Source organism: Carlito syrichta, unplaced genomic scaffold, assembly GCF_000164805.1.
Source record: "Carlito syrichta isolate Samal-C Ts95f unplaced genomic scaffold, Tarsius_syrichta-2.0.1 Scaffold312030, whole genome shotgun sequence".
Lineage (NCBI taxonomy): Eukaryota > Metazoa > Chordata > Mammalia > Primates > Tarsiidae > Carlito > Carlito syrichta.
Genome location: NW_007256126.1, coordinates 519,384 through 533,497, shown reverse-complemented (window position 1 = coordinate 533,497; position 14,114 = coordinate 519,384). Strand labels below are relative to the sequence as shown.

Sequence of the window (14,114 nt, the reverse complement as noted above, 5' to 3'; positions counted from 1 at the left end):
GACCCGTCTGGGCAGCGAGACCTCATCTCTACAATAAATCAAAAATCAGCCGGGCGTGGTCGCGCATGCCTGTAATTCCGGCTACTCGGAGCAGCCAGGCGACCAAGTGAGACTCCAACTCAAAAAAAAAAAAAAAAACCCAGAATCCAGGTTTGTTATCCTCAAGGCTTACAATCTCTGTGCTGTGCCCTCCCCCTCCATCAGACTTTGGAGAGGATGTGTTGGCTCTCCAAGGGAAAACAGATATGACCTCTGCCATACTGTGGTTGGACATAAGAAGACAGCTCAGGGAGTCCAGATCTTTTTGAGTAGAAATGTGCTAGAAGATGCAGATCAGGGTCTCTGCAAGTTTAGTCAAGCCCTGGAGCCCACAGCGTTTCCTGACCTCTGAAAATCAGAGCCTGCCATGAAGTATGGATACCTTCATCAACTCTAAATTGCAAAGAACAACTTTGGAGGACATGTAAGCGACACGATGTTTGTCTATTTTAGTAGAGGATCTTGGAAAAAATTTAATTAGCTCTTTTAGACCAACCAATCTGAACCCATTAATTAAAAAGATTCGAGGCTGTTGTTTAATGGACTTGAATGTGACCTAGGTTTAATTATATCTGAATAACAATATGCATCATCTTTTCTGCCCTGTGGGTACCAGAATATCTCAGAGCACATAAAATAAACACTTTTGGGCTAACTCTTCTAAATCTCCCAATTTTAGAACGAATCTAAAGCAAATACCATGTAATTTCTTGGCAATGAGTTTTTTGTCACACTAATTAGGATCGTAGGAAATGCATTACTTGGAAACATTGAAATAAGTCTCTTGTCACATCTGTCAATAAGCACATTTTTTTCTTGCTTCCCATGTATTCATTACCTGTGACATTACAACGGAGCAGATGTATTAAGGTCAAATAGCACATTTGAGGTTTGAATGACAACAGAGCAGGCAGGCAGAGTTCATTCACCACTGAAGGGCATTCTCCAAATTTCCACACTGGCACCTTAACCACACCAACCTGCTTTTCCCCTAATCTGCTGTTTCCCCTGTCTGTCACTTTGCCAACTTACAGATCTCCGTAACATGGAGGCAAGAGACACTACTACAAGAATGCACTCAAGTGCCAAGGCTTAACTCTGCTGGAGAAAACTGGCCATATTTTATTCATACTCTGCCTGGTCTCTGGAAACCCAAAAGCTAATGAGGATATTCCAGATGATAATACATCTCCGTGGCTACAACTCCAGTTCCATCAATGAATATTTCTAAACAGAGGGATTACAGGCTCTAAAATTAAATTTTTGAACTAATGCTGAGCAAGAGAGAACAGATGAAGCACCAGACGCTTTATTCATGGCAGAAGATTGGGACATTCCTACACATTGACGAAGAGTCCAGTGAAACCACTCAGATTTTTCTGCTCTGTGAGAGGAGAAATGGAATTATTTTAAAGTGCTAAGTGTTGTACTTTACAGAGAATCCTTTAAACATGGATAACGGTAGTTCTTAATCATGGGTTTGATCATTTTTCATTCTCGATGGGGAACACTGAGGATAATCCAAAACAGGAGAAACACACTCAATACATACTTTCCTGACCAGTTTTAATTAGCCAAAGTGATGGGGTGGCTCAGGAGGAAGTTTGAGCAATGAGTCCACCTCAGCTTATCCACTGAATTGACTGGCACAAAATGACCGGAACCACCTGGTGATTAACAGCACAGGCTCTGGAATCAGACCAGGGTTCAGATCCTGACTCTGTCATTTCTTAGTACTGCAACTATGGCAAATTGCTAGATGCCTCTGTTTATGAATTCTCTAGTTATAGGACGTTAGCCAAGGTAACACAAGCTTTCAAACTTCAGTCTTTTTATGTGTACAGTGGGGAAAGTAGTAGTGCTTTATTTCATGGGGTTGCGTAAGGATTACGTGAGATATCTCGTGAAAAGGATGCATTCCAAGGCTTAGCACCGTTAGACCCCAAAGTCCTAAATCCGAGAGACCACCAAAGAGCCAGCTCCAATGCAAACACACGAGAGTCTTTATTCAGGCTCGAGTCTGGGCTCACAAACTGAAACCGACACAGCGGCTCGAGAATGAGAGCCCCGACCTAGTAGAGCAAGTAGTTTATATACACAGTTATGAGGGAGGGACTGGGCGTGACCAGCTTTTCCTAGGCTTGAGACGTTATCCAATTAGAAGAGGGCATGACGTAGAAAACGAAGTCTACGGACCTTGCATAATTAGTTCTCAGTTAGGTCCGCGGTGATGTCAGGGGACAGCAGAGCTTGAGATTGGTTGGTTTGTTTTTGATAGGCGCGGGCACAGGCTTGGCTGCCTGTTATTGACTACTAACAGCCAAACGGGCAGAGTGGAGGTAGTTAAGTCTCCTGGAATGTTAGATAAGCTACGGTTTACAGTCAGCTTCGGTGTACGAGCAGGTTTGAAACAACACAGAGCCCACCAGAAGAGTGGCTGGCGCCACAGAGTCTACCATAATTTAAGCAAAGGAATGTCCGGGAGGGGCTTATTGCTTAACATTCACACACTGCCAGCAGTGGTCGCAGAAGCAGAAGCAGCCGGTTATTTCATTTAACATGGTTATTATGGGACAAACAAAAACTTAACAAAGTTCTAAGTACAAACACTGCAAATATTTTTTAACTTTACGGTCACAGTTACTACCAGGCGCCTTACATATGCCTAGTCTTACGGGGTTTGAGGTAGGGATTTATAAAATACAGTGAACGTGGGGTAGGAATTCATATAGTAAACATTTCTTTCATAGCAAGTATAGTTCTTTTGAGTCCTTTGAGTCTCTCAAGCACATAGTAAATATTTGCAAGCAGTCATTCAAGTTCAAATCCAGACGCAACTTCAGGCAGCTGCATATGCCTGACTTTAGGTAGCTGGAGTTTAGGCAGGCGAGGAGTTATATTTATGGATTTTTACAAGTTGTGTATTTTAAAGTTCTCACTGTTTCATAAAGTACCTGGACTACAAAAAGAGGAGGAACATTCATCAGAGGAGATGAGAGATGATATGGTTTACAGTGAGTGCCACATAGAAAGGCCAGTCCCATGAGTCATATGCTATTGCTAAGTTTTGCTTATTTATTCTTCATACAGTGATTGGGAATCGTTCTCTTCCTAGTAACAGGCATTCTTTTTATACCTTTAAAAAGAATCCACAGAATGACTGAGTATGGAGAACACTTATTCTTCTGAAATGTGATACTTTTGCGCAGCTTGAAGGGTACCTCTCTAGCCATCTGTCTTCTTTCAGACACCTGCTGCTGAAGGAGATATCAGTGACCAAGCTCCTTCCCATCCATGCTGGCTACATCCTCTTACGGGCTTCACAAGCCCGTGACTTACACTACCTGAAGACTCTCTAGGGAAGAACTGAAGAGCCAAGGAGACAAAAACTATTTCCTGGAGACCAGCTTGCTGGACTAGGCCCTCAGTTACCTAAAGACCCTTTCAGAAACAAACCAAACCAAACCACAAACAGTTCAAGATCAAACTTGCATTTTGGTCATTTGAAAACCCCAATACAAAATCACTTCCCTTACAATTTGCATTGTAAATTTATTCACTCTGAGATAAGGAAGTCAGACAGTATTTGCATAAATTTAAAACTGTAGATGCTGAACAGCCTGGAGGCCCTGAAGTAATCACTACCAACAATCCACTCTTGGCTCGGCCTGTAATCCCAGCGCTTTGGGACGCTGAGGTGAGTAGATTGGCTGAGGTGAGTAGATTGCCTGAGCCCGCAGGTTTGAGATCCACCTGGGCAAATTGGCGAGACTTTGTCTCTACAATAAATAAAAAATTAGCTGGGTGTGGTAACACATGTCTATAGTTCTGGCTACTTGGAAGGCTGAGGCAGAAGGGTTGCCAGAGCCCAGCAGGTCGAGGCTGTGATGGCTGGGAGCGTGCCGCTGTACTTCAGTCTGGGTGACTGAGACACCAACTCAAAAAAAAAATCCACTCAGGTGCCACCTCCTGGGACAGCCTTACCTGACCACTCCCCGTCTCACTCACCCAGCTGACCTCTCAGGTCCCAACAAGGAGGTAGCAAAACAGGTTTATTTACCACTGGAGCCTTAACCTCTGCTTCATTAAAATGGGGTTATAATGGTACCATGATCACAGGATTTTTGTGGTGAAGAGAGATAATTCATGGAAAGGGCTTGGCACAGTGGCACATGATACAGAAGAGAGAGACTGGCCGTTATTGTTAAAGTATACCACAAGAGCATGAATTTGTTAAGTGGTGACTGACAGTGGCTCTTGTCCTCTGAGCAGGCTCACTCCATCTCATTGATATAACAAGTCATAGTACCACACTTTACACAGTTGGGTCACTAGCCCTACTTATGATATCATGTTTAGGTTTTATGTTGGTGTCATTATCTTGTTTTGGGTCACCAGCCCTACTTACGGCATCATGCTTAGGATTTATGTTGGTGTCATTATTTTGTGTTCTATTAGTTCTCCAAGTAACATTTTTGCACTGCTACAGTTACCTGTTGACCTCCTCCAGCACGCTTGTATGTTGCTTGTGGGCAAAACTGCCTGAACCATCCCAATATCCAGAATCGCTAGATTAAGGTCTAGAAAACATCTAATACTTCATACCTATTTGTTGGATGAATGAGCGAATGTGAATGAAGAAATATGAATAGATTAGATATTTCCAGCAATCCACTGTCTCTGTGTGCAAAGGCTGGACGTGTTTTTGTGTGTTTGGGTGTGGGAGTATGGGGATGTGCTATTGCTCTGGAAGTCAGAGGGGTTACTGAATCATAACTCTGTACCCTCTCCATTCTACAAACATGTATGGGTGGGAAAGAGGGAAGGAGGGGTGTAGGTGGGTGGGTGTGTGTGTGTGTGTGTGTGTGTGTGTGTGTGGTTTTTCCCCGATCTAGATGGCATGGCAATGATTTAAAGTGTGCTCACAAGGATGAGACCTGCTAGAAATGGCTGCCTGAGGTCAAATGGGAACCAGTATCTGAGACTGAAATGAAAGCCAGACTGTTCCCTGCAAGTCAGTAAGCTCCTGGGCTACCATTCACAGGGCCCGGAGATGTAGACAACACCATAGAGAAGCAGGCATGGGGTATCAGAAGGACAGCATCCCTTCCTGACAAGATCCAGGAGATGATCTAGGCACATGACTCATGAGAACAGGCCGAGATCCCAGAGATCCCAGATGGTCCACGGGTTTCATCTTGACTTCTTCCTTCATTCTTTGTACAATTATCTAAATGCCTTCTATAAGTCAGGCACCGTTCTAGGCACTGGGCATGTACCTGTGGAAAGAACAAACAAAGCCACTCTGTCTTCTGGGAGCTGCCCGAGAGCCTGGTTCCAATGGTGGTGACTGCCTTAAGGTCTGGTTTTCTGAGAGGGTTGGCCAACATATCCAAGCCCAATGAGAAGTGCTGTCATTGACTGGAGAGAGGGTGTGGTCAAGAGTGAAGATGGGATGGCACAGGGCAGCACACACTGTATATCTGCCAAGCCCATCCATGTTTCTAGATTGAGTTCCACAGTAAGCTGATGAGCCAACGTGATGGAGAAACAGGATCGTCATGACCCATCTGAGCCTTGGAGCAGGGAATGACTGGAAGTTTGGATAGAAAAAGGGTACAGCAGCCGGGCTCGGTGGCTCAGCCTGTAATCCCGCGCCTTTGGGAGGCTGAGGTGAGTGGATTGCCTGAGCCTGTAGGTTCGAGACCCGCCTGGGCAGCGAGACCTCATCTCTACAATAAATCAAAAAATCAGCCGGGCGTGGTAGCGCATGCCTGAAATTCCGGCTGCTCGGAAGGCTGAGGCAGAAGGATTGCTGGAGCCCAGCAGGTAGAGGCTGTGGTGGCCGGGAGCAGCCAGTGCACTCCAGTCTGGGCGACAGAGTGAGACTCCAACTCAAAAAAAAAAAAAAAAGAAAGAAAAAGGGTATAGCAACAGCATGAACAGTAGCAGTGGCAGCTTCCCCTGGTTTTCCACAACTAGGATGTATTTTAGAAAGGGAGGTGCGAGGCTCAGCTCACAAATTACTCCGGTGAGCTCCTCTAACCCAGTATAGCATGGCAAAGAGCTGTTCAATATCGTATACGAAATAATGAGCTTCCCAAGGGAAGACTGGACGGGGGAGAAGGCAGACATGAAGAGGTTAAAACCAGGAAGGTGAAAAAAGATGCCACATGAAAAGAGATGGAGATTTAAGCCAAAAATAAAAACACGCCACCCTAACGAGTCTTGATTTGCTGGCTTAAACCGCACTCCTAGAGTTTGCCAGACTGAATGACTCTGTGGCTGTCTGATAAATAATTCATCCAAATTTATACCCCCATTAAAAGGGTCTTCTAGATTCCAACAACTCTCCGGCTCTTTTAGCTCCAGTATTAGTGTTACATGGAATTCCTTCCATCTATATAGGCCCCTTGAAGCAAGAGGCTGCTAATCGCCTGTGCCCCTAATGGCACACCAGGATGAAATTCTGCTGAGCAGAGGATTTCCTGGGCTTGGTGCAGAGATTCAAAGATGGCTTGTAAAGAAAAATGAGTAGGAAGATGATTAAGCATCAATCATTTCTCTATGTCCCTAGCCTTCTTGAGGAGACCAGACCTGCTTCCCTTGCCAGCATCGAGTCGGAGGAGTGCGTGAATTCCATTCATTCTGCAGAAATTTGCTTCTCAGCAGCTCTGGTTCTCCACTTCCAATGTGAGTTGGAATAAATCGCTTTTAAATTGCTCAGCAGCACAAAGGAAGGAGATAGAAACAGAAAGGGTTATACAAACCCTGACTGGTCTTTCCTGTCATTATTTCAAAGCCTAAAGTTCATTTGTTTTCGTGCCTGCTGCCGTGTTCCGGGTGTAAGGGGAGTCTCAGCGATATACTGCCTCATCCTCATCATATTTGCCAACTGTTTGAGCCATAATTCCACTCAGAGTATTTTAATATATTCTAGTCATGTAAACAGGCGATACGTAATGGGATCAGTGACATCCTCTGAAGGCACCAGTTTTTCAAGGATGAATATATGCCTCTCATGCTCAAAATTCAAGATGCAATCCTCGCTCATTAGGCAAACTCCAACATTGTGACCTGGGCCTTCCCTGGACACCAGGGATCTCAGTTTTGGCCTATTTCCTAGTCTCTGACATGGTAAATGGATGGTAGGTAAGTAAGAGTTCTTTTAAAATTTGCGAGCCTGAGCGAGACATTCACAAGGTTGGGTTAATAGAAGTATGTGAGACAGTAATGACATGCTGCTGAAAACCAGCTCTGTCAAATGTTATTTTAAAGGAGCTTAAGCTTTTTCCACAATCTGATGTGGAGAAAAGTAAAATGAGGCAAATGGCAAAAATAGCATTGCCATTAAGCGGCCTAAACACTTTGATGATTCTAAAATGTCAGCCTAAGGCAGAAGGTGATGGAAAGCAAACAGTGAAAACTGGAGTAAAGACTTCACTCCTGGATGACCACTCACAGTCGTCAGACTACAGATGACTTGGGAGGAAATAAAATCTCAATAAAATAAGCCAGGTCTTTGGCCAAGGAACTAAATAACCTGCCAGTCATTTTACTCATGGTGTCATATAAACGACGTGGAGACAGAACAAATCAAATGCATTTACAGATGGAGAAACTGACGCAAAGATGCGTGTTCTCTAGGTTGGTGAGTGTCTAAGTGTTCTTGTTTGGGTTTTTATAAAGATAGTCATAAAGGGCGTTGCAGAGCTTTCATTTGCAATAAAAAAAGATCATGATTTAGAGCTAACTCCTAGACTTGATTCCAATTTACTGTAGGAAAATCAAACTCACTAGCCTATTTCATCATGTTTAACATAAAGTTAGCAATAACACCTGCCCCGTCGACCTCTCAGGGCTGTTCTGAGAATCAAAGAGAAGAGCATATGTAAATATAATTTCTAAAAACGAAGTATCACACAATGATCAGCAATCATCATCCTGCCATAGAAGTCCATCTGTTCAACCTCTCTCCCCTACCTTGAATTTGAAATCAAAGTGAGCCAGAGACCAGAACTGAGAAATCCACTACATGCAATGAAGTTCCCTATGTTTTGGGAAGCACTAAGAAAGGGAGATCCATAGCTTTCTTCACACTTGTATCCCTTGCACAATGCCTAGAATGTAGCAGCTGTTCAATAAATACTTGTAAAATTAATAAATAAGAACTTATTAATAAACATGAGGGAGCTAGTCTAATATATTAAAGAGCCAGCCAACCCTTTAAGACCAAACTCTGGTTTATTCACAAGTCCTTGAACTTCATGTGGTACTTCCATGGTGGAATTACAGGACAGAGGGCACTTGGTGGACTTCCCCATTGTGTCAAAGCACCATGTCATCACGCTACTGCTCAGCGAAATGACCCTCAGTGGCTCGCCCAGCTACCTATCCCCCTTGGTCTGAACTCTTCCTCCATCGGCGCCAATCAGACTTATCCAATTTTACCTTCTACCACTTTCCAACACTTAGACTAGCTGGGTTGGTTTCTAGTTGTCTCCTACAACCCTGCCAGCTGACTCTTGACTGCTGCCTGGCCCAAATGGCAGGTGCATCCACACTCATCCCTCTTTCATCTTTCATCTCTCACGATGGCTTCCCTGTTCCTTCAGCACACAGTGACTTTCCCTCATCTGAACTTCTTCAGTACATACTTGATGAACCAGGAGGTGTGAGGAAAAGCTGCTGGGGAACTGACTTCCTGAACAGTGATGACTGAGTAGGGGGAGAGTTTCGTACCAGTAGCTGACTGAAAACTGCTGCTCTATCAGAAGGTCCATCCTTCAAGGCAAGGCCTTACTTTTCCTGTCTGCAGTATTATTCCCAGCCCCAGCACAGAGTACATCCACAGATACTTTTTGGCTAAATCAATGAACACAACAAAACCGCAACAAACTCCTTATATAATTCCTTGACTACTGCTGGGGTCTAGCAAACCACCGCCCCAAAATGGCCTGAACCAAAGCATGGAAGATTCTGATCCAATTTTTCAATGGGGACAACCTATAAACCATATCCCTGGTGAATCTTTACAAAATTACTAAAAACTTACCTTGGTTTCTCGAAGAAGAAACTGCAGGTCTCGCCCACTGAGGATACCATGGTTTTTCACATAACTGGGAATATTCTTTGTGCTGGAGCCATAAACAGTTGCATGTACTTCCATGTATGTGTGAATAATATCCAAATAGATTTTCTTATTCTAAAGAGGAGAAACAAGGAAAAGACATTTCTCTTTGTCTTCATTTGCATAACAATCTGTATCACAGAACAGAATCTCTTCTAGAGTTAGAGGTCACAAAGACAGGCGTTCTTAATATGGTGATCACGGGAATGTGGCAATCCAACTACTAAAATCTCTTTTAAAAGAAATCTCAGGCCAAGGTGAGAGGATTGCCTGAGCCCATGGGTTCGAGATCAGAATAGGCAACTTGGTAAGATCTCGTCTCTACATTAAATCAAAATATTAGCCAGGTGCGGTAGGGTGTACCTATAGTTGCAGCTACTTGGAAGGCTGAGGGGAAAGGATCGCCTCAGCTCAACAGGTCAAGGCCATGGTGGGCATGAGCGTGCCACTGCACTTCAGCCTGGGTGACAGAGTGAGATGTCAACTAAAAAAAAAAGCAAGCTTACTGGATTTAAAGAGCAAAAACAGTCACATGGCCACTGTATAATTGTGCAAGAAGAAATACATTATATGACAACACATTACTGAATACCAACAACAGCTCAAGGCAAACTATTCTGAAGTATAATCCTTGCTTTGTAAATTACCAGGGGCCCAACAGCTGCTTTAGACTCATCTTACTTATAGGGGAGAAAGTTTGTGGAAGGAAAGCCCAGAGAAGGCAGTTGGTTGGACTGGAATATTTATCTGGAGCTACTAAGCTGTCCCTGAGGAATAAAAACATCCCCAGTGCTTGCCAATGTTTGTAGTGATGATTAACTTATGTTGCAGAAGCTGGAACCCACCTAATTCGGATCATGGGAAGATGAGAGTTTCCCACAGCTGGAGAGATCATGAGACTATCCAGGTAGACAGAAGTGGAAAAAGATTTTAAATGTAGATTTTGTTGAGCCCTGAAACCTTCTAGAGTAGTTTTACTTTTATTAAGAAACAAAACCAAACCCCTTTCCTGTATTTGTAGGCACCAAATTTTGAGGCACATTTTCTAAATCAAAGCCACCTGTGAAGTGGAAGCAAGTTTACTTTTTCTACCTCTTCATGTTTTCCTGTGACTAAGTTGTACAAGCTGGATTTGGCGGGTTTTGGGGCGTTTTTGGAAATTTGAAAGTCAAGTTCTGTAATGCTTTCCAGTTGTATAAAAGTGGAACAAGAAGCCGGGCTCAGTGGCTAAGCCTGTAATCCCGCGCCTTGGGAGGCTGAGGTAAGTGGATTGCCTGAGCCCATGGGTTCAAGACCCACCTGGGCAACTTGGTGAGACCTCATCTCTACAATAAATCAAAAATTAGCCGGCCATGGTAGTGCACACCTGTAGTTACAGCTACTTGGATGGCTGAGGCGGAAGGATCGCCGGAGCCCAGCAGGTCGAGGCTGCGGTGGCCGGGAGCGGCCACTGCACTCCAGTCTGGGCAACAGAGTGAGACTCCAACTCAAAAAAAAAAAAAGTGAAACAAGGATTTCCCATTCTAAAGCTTGTCTTCAGACATTCTAGGCAAATCTAATAATAGCTGGCTTTGTGACATAAGACCACAAGGGACACAGGGGTGTGGCCTCAGCAGCCACAGAGTGCAGAGAAGGGGGAGGCAGGTTCTGAATGAGCTAGCTCGTGACCTGTCCCCTGCCACTCACTGCCCTAGTGATTTCTCACAGGGCTCTCAACTTCAGAGGGAACGTTTCAAATAAAGTACCAAAAGTCTCCATGACAGAAAAAACAGCATAGTTCACATTCTCCATTTTATGCACCAGGATGACTTTGTTTGCAATCAAGCAAACCCATCCCTGCCACTCTAACAGTATGAGTAAAATGAACTCACACTGAAAGTTTAATTCCAAACCATGTTTGGCGTGGCTGCAAGATGCTTAATTCATTACTTTGGAGATATATACCCTTGAATTAGTGCAGAGTGATGAGAGACAGTTTATGAGCCATGACTTCCCACTTGTAGTTTAAGCCAAATTTAGAATCACCCTGTGTAAATTAATCTGAAGGGTTCTAGGATAAGGTTCTTGTGCTAGATGTAGTTGGTAACTCCTGTCACCACCCACAGCCCCTGGTAAGTAGTGAGGGGGGCTCTGTAACCCTGCCCCTTGCCATTACAGACTGGCCCAGGGTGTGTCTGACCTGAGGGGAACCCTCCCTCAACTGTCCAGCAGCCCAGAAACAATGTAGTGAACTCAGGAAGACAAAGAGAGTCAGCCAGGTCCTCTCTTGAGAACTCAGAATCATGTACACAGAGAGATTACTGCCACATGGCCACTGGCTTTAGAGCAAAAAAGGTCATTTAGTGCTGGCCAGATAACAAGCTCCCAGGAAGCCAGCTGTCAATTTTGGGAGCTAGGGGTAGAAAAAGAACCAAATAAGAGTTGAAGGAAAAAAGGAAGATAGGCAGTGAGTAATAAGAGGGATCGAGACAGTGACTGTGACCAGGACATCATCTCTGCAAGCATGACAGAAAAGAGGAAAAGGAGGAGAAAGAAGAGATGTCACAGGAGAAGAAGGAAGAAGAGAAAAGAAATCAAAGAGATAAAAGAAAGAAAACCAGGACTAGAATTCTAAATTCCCCAGATCTTTCTGGATCCTTATAATAATAATAACAGTAGCTACCCACATTATTCCGGTATTTTTCCTTGAGTTAATTGGAGTGGATTCCACTTATTCAAAAGGAGGCCTCTCAGAATATCTTTTTGGCCTTGAAGCAGGGACTGGGGAGCAGGTGTGGGAGTAGGCATCTCTCCTTCATGTAGAAGGAAACATTTCCCCTTGGAAAGCCAGTTGCTAACTAGTGAAGATGACCAAAGGCTCCCTCCCAGACAAGGTCTGCGGTGAGCTACAAAGCAAAACAGTGAGTGGCCCATCTGGTTCCTGTCCTGGAGAAAAACATACACTGCAGCCAATCTCAAGATTAGGGTTCCCATGAAATGCTTGGGAAAGGAACAATATACCAGGTTACACATGCACTGCCATCAAATCCCAGCAATGGGTGGGGCTCCTTGTAGTATAAGAAGAGGGCAAGTTCAGGCAAATTTAGAGGAGTATATGGAAAGACCAATAAAGTCTATTAACTTTTTAGCATTTAGGGCATGGTAAAATCTGAAAATAGAAATCACCTTCAGAGAGGATTCATATAATTTCATAGGTGAGAAAATTTCATAAATGAGAACACTTCATAAGTGAGAAATTACTGGCCAGTTAAGCTCTCAGGAAGCCAGTTGTTTTGGGGACTAGGAGTGGAAAAATAACCAAGTAAGAGTTGAAGGAAAAAAGGAAGACAGATCGTGGGTAATAAGAGGGACCCAGAGAGTGACTGTGAGGAAAAAATGTTTCAAGCATAACCCTAACTTCTGACGCTGATATGACAATCAGGTAATTCTACCTCAGGTCTCTTATTGCCACATGCCAGAATTCTGTAGAAATCTGATGAGGGTGAATCCCACTACCTTTTCCAGGAAAAGGTACCGCATGAGCCTATTATACCAAGCTACCTCCACTCCCAAAGTTAATACTCACTTGATGCTTAAGGAGCCCAAAACTACATCTCCAGACCTCATTTCTAAATTTTGGATCTCAATATCCAATCGCCTCCTGAACCTTACCACTTGGTGTGTTGCAGTCACATTTAACTCAGCAGGTCAGAAAGGGAACCCGTCACCTTACCTGACCTGTATCCCCTTCCCTGCTGTGGAGCTCAGTGACTGGCATTGTGCTCCCAAGCAAGTATCTGCACCAGAATTATACCTGTTGCTCTGCCTCCCAAAACCCCTGCCAAGATACACATCGAGTGAGTCACACAGTCCTGCAGATTCTGTCTCCATAATGTCAAACTGGTCTCTTCCTCCCCAGACCCTGACCCTCACTCACCTGGATGGTACCACGATTAATAAAATCAGCATCTTAAACACTTCCCGACCCTTGCAAGGTGATGCAATGTGTTTATAACTTGGTTAAGCAGCAGTGTTGAGAATGACTGCAAAATAATTTGTATGGCTGGATGCTACTTCTGTTTTATAACCATGCAAAGCAATGTTATGTATATGGACAATATTTATACGTATGTAGTTAAAGTACAAAAATATGCATAGGGATGTTATACACCAACCTCCAGATACTGATTACTGAGGATTTGGAGAGGTGGATGGAACCCTATCTATCTATTTATCTATCTATCTATCTATTTATTTATCTATTTATTTTTCAGTGAGAAAGTAGGACTTATTGAGAGGACAGAGAAGCTCCCACGGTGGGAGGGGACCCAAAGGGGTTGCCCTGGAACTTTATTCAACAAATAGAGTCTTGCTCTGTTGCCCAGGCTAGAGTGCAAGCGATACAATCATAGCTCATTGAAAACTCAAACTCCTGGGCTCAAGTGGTCCTTCCACTTCGGTCTCCTGAGTAGCTGAGACTACACAGGCTTGCCCCACTATACCAAGCTAATTATATTATTTTTTTGTAGAGATGAAGTCTCATTATGTTGCCCAGGTAGGTCGTGAATTAGTGACTTCAAACATTCCTCTCACAATGGCCTGCCAAAGCAGTGGGATTACAGGCGTGAGCCATAATATCCAACCTAGTAATATTTGTAAGTGTATCACAGTTGTTAAAAAATATTATAAGCCGGGCTCGGAGGCTCAGCCTGTAATCCCGCGCCTTTGGGAGGCTGAGATGAGTGGATTGCCTGAGCCCGCGGGTTCAAAACCCACCTGGGCAGCGAGACCTCATCTCTTACAATAAATAAAAAAAATCAGCCGGGCGTGGTAGCACATGCCTGTAATTCCGGCAACTTGGAAGGCTGAGGTGGAAGGATTGCTGGAGCCCAGCAGGTTGAGGCTGCGGTGGCCAGGAGCGGCCACTGCACTCCAGTCTGGGCGACAGAGTGAGACTCCAACTCAA

General features: G+C 44.1%; 1 protein-coding gene across 1 annotated transcript in view; it reads right to left on the bottom strand.

Annotated features, from left to right (window-relative positions):
• The window catches only part of MGAT5 (mannosyl (alpha-1,6-)-glycoprotein beta-1,6-N-acetyl-glucosaminyltransferase), a 217,426-nt gene that overhangs the window by 38,791 nt on the left and 164,521 nt on the right, over positions 1–14,114 (bottom strand). The window contains exon 11 of the mRNA XM_008069436.1: positions 9,095–9,244. Coding sequence (XP_008067627.1) covers positions 9,095–9,244 — 150 coding nt within the window. The remainder of the gene's footprint in view (positions 1–9,094; positions 9,245–14,114) is intronic.